The following is a 9444-nucleotide window of genomic DNA, read 5'->3' as shown; positions in this document are numbered from 1 at the left end:
TTCCCCTCCCCTCCACCCACTCCTGGGCCGGCAACTGGAGGCCGGGTCCCTCCCCCCCACTCACTCCAGGGCCAGCAACGGGATGCAGAGGCCTCCGGCCGCCGCTCCCCCACCCCCCTCCCACCCTCACCCACTACTGTTTACCTCACCACCATCCAGCCTATGCGTTCGTTACAGACCACATCTTTCTAGATCCCGTTGTATCGGTTTCACAATGGGCTTTTCTGCTAGTGATACTAATAATATCGACACGCATAGGCATTAACATAAAACAGCCAAAAATATACTATGGTGCTTCTCGACTAAATTTCTGCCTGCTCCATCAGCAACCCAAGAAAACTTACTGAAAATAGTTGTTGATATTATGACTTTGCCTGATTCCTAATGTCATCGTCAGAGGCCTGACTTTGTGTACTGTTACTTTCTGAAGTAAGGCAGGTGGCCACTAGAGACATGGCCTTCTCTGTTGCGGTACCATAATGGTGAAACACTCTTCGCACAACAGATATCAAACCTGTCACACTTTCAGGACCGACTTAAGATTCTTCTGTTTAATTTAGCCAATTCTTTACCTAAGGGTGTGCATTTGGATTATTCCAGTCCAAATAAAAACCTCATCAGTATTCTTCAGTTATATCTGAAGTGACATCCTGATTTTCCAAAATACTGATAACTGGAATTATTCAGGAATATTTGGGGGCAGCATTTTAAGGCTCCCAGGCCTGTTTCATGTCAATTTTAAAGGTTTGGTTGGGCTTGAAGCAGCGTCCTTTGCTTAAGTTGGTTTGGCTTGAATTCTCCAGTTTGACATTGGTTGTGGTGGGCTGGCCCACAGTTCTGCTAGGATTCTCTAATTTGACATTGCTTTTGTTGGGCTTCTTGGTTCTGTCTGCATTTGGAGCCTTTTGGCCAGAGACTGCACTTGGGTGTCTGGCCACCCAAGAGTACCGGGGACCAGAAAAATCTGGACAACCAATATGGAAACTGAATCTGAAAAATTTGAAATTCTTTGCTGCTTGTTTTCACCTTACACATTGCTTCATATTTTGTATTGCTTTCACTTATGCAGTTAATTTAAACAACCAGTTTTGTATAATCATTCATGCTTGAAATTTTTAGTTGTTCTTTTTGTAACAACATAAAATAATTAAATTACTTTTAAAAGAAAAAAAATCTATTTTTATGTGTATGAGAAGCCACATTTAGCCAAGACAGCAGGTCAGAATTCAGATAAACAAACCCCAATTTTGCAAAAAAGCCACTAGTGGAGCTAGTTTGGCCACAGCCTCAGTGGTCTAAAAGCACATGAATAAAATGAACCAGCAAGTTCAACAAATGGCCAGCATTAAAATAATGCCCATCAGTCATTAACTTGGGAAGGCACACACACATAGAGACAGACATCCATTCACATGCATGTTCAAATGCTGGAAATGTAGCTAGCGCTACTTTCAAAAGACTTTTTGCTCAGGCAGTTGTGTGGGCCATAACAAGCTATTCCAGGGTTGCTGAACTGGACCAGACATTTATAGCAATTATATTCTCCTTCTCTGGACAGCAGTGCCCTCAAACACAGAGTGCACTCAGACAATATAATCAATCCACATAAAAACAAGTAATAAAAATCTATAGTACCACAGGAAACTGCTGTGTTGGAGACATTGCCAGGAGATGCTGAGGTGGGTAGGACACTGCTGGGTACTGAACTGATTGGGAAGAAGGCTGCAGAGCCTGAACAGGCTGAGGTGGGAAGGAAACAGAACAGAACAAAAGGAGATTCAATTATTGCCCTTAGAGCAAGGCAGACATCTCTTAATTTGAGCTAAGGGCGAAACAATAACCTGAAATATAGATGACGTTCTCCAGTTTACCCTGTGCAGGTTACAATAGGTCAGATAGAATTGCTGGAAGACTGCAATTTTTCCAGTGTGTCTGCAATCCTAATCTTGTTAAATCCACTGGCAGAAAGCCCAATTGATTCCCTTACTCCTCTTACTCCCAGAAACTCAATACTAGTTCTACTGTTGCAATGCTGCTGTAATACCACAGTGGCACTCAAATATGGCGAGAGCCCGTAAACTTACGCTGGCACCAGAGATTGATTTATTGCTGGTCCAGCAACTCTGGGTCTCCGAAGAGGGAACATCTTCCTTTACTGCTCTGGATACAACTCAGTTCTAAACCGGAATGCCACCAGTGAATCTTAGAAGTGTAACTTGCAAAATGCTTTGCTAGATATTCGTGGAGAGATGACTCACCCATATTCAGAGTGCTACAAGCAAAGGTTTAGCTAAATGCAATGCTATCTTGTGCAAAGGGCAATTGTGCTGGAGGCAGTAATTATCGAGCTCATTTGGAGGAAACTGGTAAGTAAATGAAAGAAGGGTTCTGCATAAACTATATAGAGATCACCATTCCAACTAAATGACTCCTTCAGTGTCTGAAAGAGATGTACCGAAATAACTTGTATATCTCCTAGGTATTATTTGCATCATAAGTGCTGAATATTGATCATGCTATTAGCAACATTACAGGACAAATCCTGTCACAATTAAAATTCAAAAAGCATGGTTAGTCTCAGCTATGGGTGCCATAATTTTAAAAAATTGTCATTCAGTGACCTTTATGAGCTGCATTAGAGAAAGAGATTTAATGGATAAATCTTTTCCCAGCATGGTGATGCAGTGAATTTCTGCCAGTCATACAGGAGCCTGCTGGGAAAAAAACCAATGGGAAGTCTATTTCAGCAATAGAGTATTGAACTTAGACTTGAGCTTGAACCTAAGATGAATTATGGATTTGCTGAAGGGTCCTTTGGCTAGGCACCATCTCTTAGTTCTAGTTGCCTGTTTGCAGAAGGAGTATTAATCCCAGAATGGTGCTGTGCTAGTCTGGAGCAGTTCAATAAAACAGAAGTCCTGTTTCATTTTACAGTAAAAGCATCATTAGGGATGGACACAAACAGCAAAAATGCGGTTCATGGTCAAACCACGAACTGAATCAAACCAGGGGGTTTGTTTGCTAACTGAACCAGTTCATGGTTCGTGGCCAACAAACCATATTGAAAGAGACTGCAGTCCCTTTAAATGGAGTTGCAGAAAGCCTGGAAAACAGAAGAGTGGTAGGGAGCAGCCTGCTCCCTGCAACTCAGCTGTTTTGGGCTTTCTTGTGAAGTCCCTTTAAACTTTAAAGAGACTGCACCAGATAGCTACAAAAACAGCTGAGCAGCAGGAGGCAGGCTGCTCTCCAATGCACAGCTTTTCTGCAGCTTTTTGTGGGGAACAGAAAGCAGCAGTTTAAAGGGACTTGGAGTCCCTTTAAACCCCTACTTTCTGCTCTATCCATGAACTACCATTGACCACTTAAAAGTTCATGAAAGTTCGTGACAGTAGACCTGTCACTAATTTCAGTTCGTGAGCCACAAACAGGGCAAAATTCATGATGAATTCTGCTTCATGGTTCAGTTTGTGCCCATCCCTGGTGTGATCTGGCTTTTTTCACTGGCTTGTGATAGACTTGCCAGGTATAGATCCTGAGATCCTATACCTTTTAAGAATCACACGAGGGAGAATTTTGTGGTTTCTCCAATCACTTTGTTTGAAAAATCATAGTTGGTGAGCCTGTCTCTTCTGAAAAATTACCTTTCTTGGGAAATGACAACAACCTAGCTTCACTGGATTTATGCAGGCTTTAAGCCTTAGTTAGGAGCTTTAGACTTCATGTCAATGGGAAGCAGAGATCAAAAAGCACTATCGTCTTCCATTTCTGTTTTCTGTGTTAATCCATTTAAACTGAAAACAGATCTTCTTCATCTCCCTTTGTGGAAAGATGTTCATTTCCCTAATATAAAAGAAGCTTGCACATTGGGGAGATGGAAAAGACCCATGCTGGATGAGATCAAGAAATGGTTCACACTAGCCTGCACCCTCCCATAACCAGCTTGGGAATGCTTAGAGACACTGCGAAGCATTCACACAGCGGTATTGCTTATATTATCCATGGCCTTCACATGACAGCTGTTCATGCAGCTGGTGCAATTTGCATGAGTGCAACAGCTGGAAAGGTTTCCATGCTAGTGCAAATGATGGTAACCACAAACACAGACTCCAAAAGGAAGTGTCAGATGGATATGCAGGACAGCAAGGCTGGCCACAGACATTTTGCTAGATCACATGATCATGTGCACTTCTACAGTGCTGCCTGAGAGGCAGAACTCTTCAATTTTGTGCACAATCTGAAAAGTGTGTCCCAACATCCTTAATACCTTTGCAATGTAATATGGGATGCACTCCTTGTATGGCTCCATTGGCACTCTTTTGCTGCCCTAAGTGACCACTCAAATCGCTTTTGCAGTTTGGACCAACCCTCCAGGTAGAGTAATATTAACTGCTACTAACTTAGACAGATCAAACCTTTCTCCTTTTTTGTGTGTGGTCCTACCTGTGTAACAAGGTGACTTGCAATCTGTTGCTGTGGTTGCTGTACAGGCTGCTGTGATGAAGGTGGTTGCTGAGACTGCCCAACTATCTGGTTCCTAAGAGGCTGCTGACTGCTGGGTGGGTTGTATATTGCAGGTGTACCATCAGGATTTACGAACGGCTGACCTGGAACAAATTATACTTCAATTCGCTTTCAGAGGGCAGCCACCACCAAAGGAAGACACGAAACAGCATCTTGCCTATCTAGACCATGCAATTTGAAATGCAATATTCAAAATTACAACATGCAGTATTCCAGTGAAATCATTAAGTTCTGCTAGGTACCAGTTACTGGCAGAGTTCCAAGTTACAGGCAATCAGTTATCTATTTTTTGCAGCTGGAACTAATAACCCTTATTAGTCCTGGGACAACATTTTTTTTTTTTATCTTCAAGGATATTTAAGCAGAAAATCTTAAATATCTCCCCATTTCAGATAAAGCTGAACTACCCTGCAGAGGCCCAATATTCATCCAACCACAGTTTTCTCGCTTTGATCTACACAATGTGTAACCTTTTGCAGCAAGTTTTGCATGCTATACACACAGCATAGAAATGACACCAAATAAAATATTATCTAAGGATTCCAACTGAATTCTAATTACAAGCACACTGCAGGCTTGTATGCTCTGAATCGTCAAGATGGCACGAAGTCTCCAGAAAGCAAGTGGTACAGACAGGCTATTGGGGAAGCAAAAGGATTTCTTTCATTAGTTTCCTTATCACACAAAACTGGACCAGGAAAGTAAATTATAGAGTACATTTTAATATTTGTAACATTTTAAGTTCAGTGTCCTTGTTCTTCAGTACAAATATTTTATTCTAAAAAGACCTTGCATCTCCTGTGACACTCTGTATGGGGATGAAAACATCAGTTAATGTAATTGACTGATTAATACATTAAGTCCAGATTTTAAATGTGGACTTCTAATCGAATTTAGCAGAATCTGTAACACAGTGCCGACAGAAGCTTGCCCCATTTTGAAGCATTTATGGCACTGTTGTAAATTATCCATGTTCATTTTTTTAAGCAATAACTGATTTTACAAAGCTTTTTATTCATGCTGTGAAGAAATGCATTCCCCCCCCCCTCTCGGCAGGCAAGAACAGGGGAAGCCAGTTCAGTGGCTTTCCAGAACTAACTCAGCCCACCTTCATACAAATGCTAATAGGTCTAGACAATGGGATGGTCGAGCCCTGACCCCCCCCCCCCCCCCAAGCAGGGAACAGAGATCTGGAGTTGTTAAATACTAAAGAGACTTTGGGAAGAAAATTCTGGAGACTTCTGGAAAAGTTTATCTGGCCTGACCTGGCCAGTGGGTGGGGACAAGAGAGCTGATAAAACTCAGGGGAGCAAGGAGGAAGCTCTATTTTGTACTGAGTCCACCAAAGCAGACAGAACCCTTAACTAAATCCTGGAGGAGGTGGCCATTAGTCATGTGGTGGCCTGAAGAGCTGGAGAAAGTTTCAAGGTAATGAATATAGAGATCTGTAACTTTCTAAGATAAGGAGTGTGCTCGCTTTGGCAGCATATATTTAAAAGCTAAGACGCCTGTCCTATATTTTAACGCCTGATAGGGCATGTATAGAGGACGGGATGGAGGAATTGTGTTTTACCCATTTATTTTGAATACCTTGTTCAATCTGGTGCTGTGTTAAAAGTATGCTTGTGAACATTTTTTTAAATAAATACCACATAGACCTCCACCATTTTGGACATGCTATTTTAAAAGGAGCTCCAGCAGAAAGGCAGTCAGTTGGCAAGTGGCTATTCCTCCAGGAGCACACAAGGCAGTAAATGGTCCCTGTGGTGACCAGGCGCTGGGCACCAGGAGACACAGAGGCAAGGCCTCAGAACTTGGAATGGAAGCTGGGAGTCCTGACCCTCCCAGTGGGTAATTCCTTACAAAAGTCAGGTGGTGGTGGAGGGTTACGAGAGAGAGAGAGAGAGAGAGAGAGAGAGAGAGAGAGAGAGAGAGAGAGAGAGAGAGAGAGAGAGAGAGAGAGAGACAGACAGAGAGAGACAGAGAGAGACAGAGACAGAGAGAGACAGAGACAGAGACAGAGAGACAGAGAGACAGAGAGAGACAGAGAGAGAGGTCTCTCCAGGTGTTGGGAAACCTTGGGGAGCAGGGTGAAACAGGGCCTGCATGCCAGAGCAGGTCCATTCCACCACACATGCACTAAAATGAGTAGTTTCATTCCAACCAGCCATTCCTGGTCACTGAAGTGATGAACCATGTTTAAAAAATTCCCACAGCTTTCCCCATACATCATTGGCTGTGACAGTAAGCTTTGTTTAGTGATGAGTGGAAATATTTACATTTTTCATTCAGCAGCAATTAATGATTACTATTCTTTGTTTATTTTCTGAAACCACAGGCTCAAATTACAAGGACAACCACATCTCCACCTTTACAAACTTTTCGACTGCTTAAATTGCACCTAAACGATCAGTAGGAAAACCAGCTTCAAACTTCCCATAATACTTTAAACCAAGCCACTATGGACCAACTGTTCAAGCAGTGTTTTTATTTACTTCATTTATACTCCACCAGTTCAAAGAACCACTGAGTACATTTGCTTGGACATCCCGCACATGCAATTTGTACTCAGGGGATTCATATTACAAACTTCAAGACCACCTTCTTTCGATACATTTCTGGTCTCCCTTTACAAGACCAAGCAGTTTCTGTTCTTGGATGCCAATTAAAGCAAAGCTGTATGAAAATGAGCCGAACCCTTGAATTAGATTGGGCCTTCTGCATTTGCAACCCCTTCAAGCCATATCTTGGGGATTGCCCTTAGACTCAGGTGGCGGCAGTGCAGGTCTGGAAGGAAAATGGTATGGCATAAGCTGAGCTTGTTGCCTTGTCCTGCACCATTGGCAGTGCTGTCAGTGCCTCAGTTTCTTGGATGGAGAACCAAACAAAATGGTCTGGTGTGCTTCTGTCTGTATGTGTGCTGGGACTTGCCTACTCCTGTACTAGGGGATCAAATTCCCGGGGCCTGGTCACTCTGCAAGACCACAAATCTGGACAGGTCATATGGCTTGATTTGTAGAATATTTCAGTTGTGTCTGGGTGGTGTGAAGGGCTCAAAGGGAATCTTTGTTGGCGGGGTGGGGCTATAACAGCTCTCCAAAACCCTGCAAGTACATTCTGGATATACTCTAGGACACTCTTTGCTTAATTCACGTTCCCAGAACTAGTCCTAAAACAATATGATGAATGCCTCTGATTGCACCAAAATACTCCCTTCTATGCAACCGTTTATGTCACTGGGGCTTTGTACAGGTTCTCAATTTGTCCTTTCTTTGCCAGTTCCTTTTCTCTCAGCTATATTTCATAGTCAATATAACAGAATTAACAGAGAAGTGCAGGTGGGACTGTTGGAAGGAACTGGAGTGTCGAGTGGAGATCTGAATACTACAGGTTTTAGTGATCAGCATCCATTCCTATTGCTAAGCTTTTCAATTACTTACAAATCAAAACACTCACGATGTGAGAGAACTGTGACCAGAGACTGTTGTGTCACTGGTTTGGTTTTAATGTTAAAAGATGTCATGCCATGACAGTTGTTTTTTCTTGTTCTCTTTTTCTAAATCTCAAACCCCCCTTTCCTGTGGTTGCCAGTGGGAAGGTTGGGGGGGGGGGGGCGTGGAATAGCGGGATATTTTTTTTTTACTGCAGACTTGTGTACTTATAGGAATTTTTTTTACCAGAAATAACAAAGGGTAGTTCTTGGAATTGCCAGAAACTCTATGGTAAAACCACAGAACTACCCTTTGTCACTTCCAGTAAGAACTTCTGGTAAGTAGACAAGGCTACATTGAAAAAAAATATTTGCCACTGTGCAATAGACCTGGGGAACAGGGATCCACTGCCCCCACTGGGGGCTGGCAGTCCTACCTCCTCCATATTTGCCTTGTGGGAGGAGAGAGATAGGAACTATCTGGATACACACATACAGTTCTGATTGCTTCTGGGTTTGCATGGATGTCAAGCATGCATCATGGATATAGCTAACATCAATTCTTGTGATCACAGCTGGCTGGAAAAATGTGCTTCCATAGGAACAGGTGCTAGTTCTACCTGCAATAGCCCAATTCACAATATGTTTGTCCACATGACCAGACCTTCACACAAAGGTAGGATCACTCATGCAAAACATCAATCACTCAGAAACTGTAATTTTCTGAGCAAAGAAAAATTGAAATTACTATCCAACTGACCTGTGTGTGGATTGAGCAGGATACTTCCTGGTGGTATCCCTGCAGCTTCAAGTGGAAGTATGATGTAGCTGGTGTTGCTTGGTACAACCTGGCCATTCATCCCAGTCTCTGTGTAGGAAATGCTGTTTGAAGATGGGGCTGTCACTCTGGGGACAACGGGTGCGCTTTGGAGAGGTTGATGGGTTCGTGACAGAGATCCTGAGGATCCAGCACTGCTGGAAGACTCTGAACCTGTAAAGAGATAGCAGACTTCTTCTATAAAAGATGGCTATTCTTTCCAGACATCACATCTTCAGGATAAAATGAAAACTATGGACAACTCACCCCCTCCATCTATACTAGCACAGGATTACCTGGGAATTTATTTGCAAGCACATCCAAGATTTTACGTATTTCATGGATGGCAAATTTGGGATCTGAAAACATCCACAGATTCAAAATGTGTTTATGCTGTTTGAGGACCATGCTGTGAGAAAGAACAGAGTCAGAGGACAGCAGAATATAGAAAACTATAGAAAAGTGAAAACGATAGACGCTTCTCTTGCTCTATGCCCTACATAAGATGAAACCTCAAATAGTTACGAGTCAGAACAAATACTAAAGGAACAATCCTTAGGGGGTCAGATCAGAAGGTCCTACTGAAATGTACACAATGGAGTTTACTCCTAGGAAAGTTTGCTTAGGATTGCTGTGCGAAGGCTGAACTAAATGTGACCAGTGTCCTCATGACTGC

The 9444-nt window shown here is 42.7% G+C and overlaps 1 protein-coding gene across 6 annotated transcripts in view; it reads right to left on the bottom strand.

Annotated features, from left to right (window-relative positions):
* Positions 1–9444, bottom strand: part of ARPP21 (cAMP regulated phosphoprotein 21kDa) — a 158294-nt gene that overhangs the window by 76547 nt on the left and 72303 nt on the right. For 4 of the 6 annotated variants that reach the window (XM_015429788.1, XM_015429789.1, XM_015429791.1 and 1 more), the window contains 3 exons: positions 8712–8942; positions 4441–4604; positions 1636–1740 (listed from right to left, as the gene is read on the bottom strand). In XM_015429788.1, coding sequence (XP_015285274.1) covers positions 1636–1740; positions 4441–4604; positions 8712–8942 — 500 coding nt within the window. The remainder of the gene's footprint in view (positions 1–1635; positions 1741–4440; positions 4605–8711; positions 8943–9444) is intronic. The other 2 variants (XM_015429792.1, XM_015429793.1) reach the window with 1 other exon arrangement.

This window comes from Gekko japonicus, unplaced genomic scaffold (genome assembly GCF_001447785.1).
Source record: "Gekko japonicus isolate JY-2015 unplaced genomic scaffold, Gekko_japonicus_V1.1 scaffold1034, whole genome shotgun sequence".
NCBI lineage: Eukaryota > Metazoa > Chordata > Lepidosauria > Squamata > Gekkonidae > Gekko > Gekko japonicus.
The sequence above is the reverse complement of the archived record's forward strand: the minus strand, read 5'-3'. Positions and strand labels throughout refer to the sequence as shown.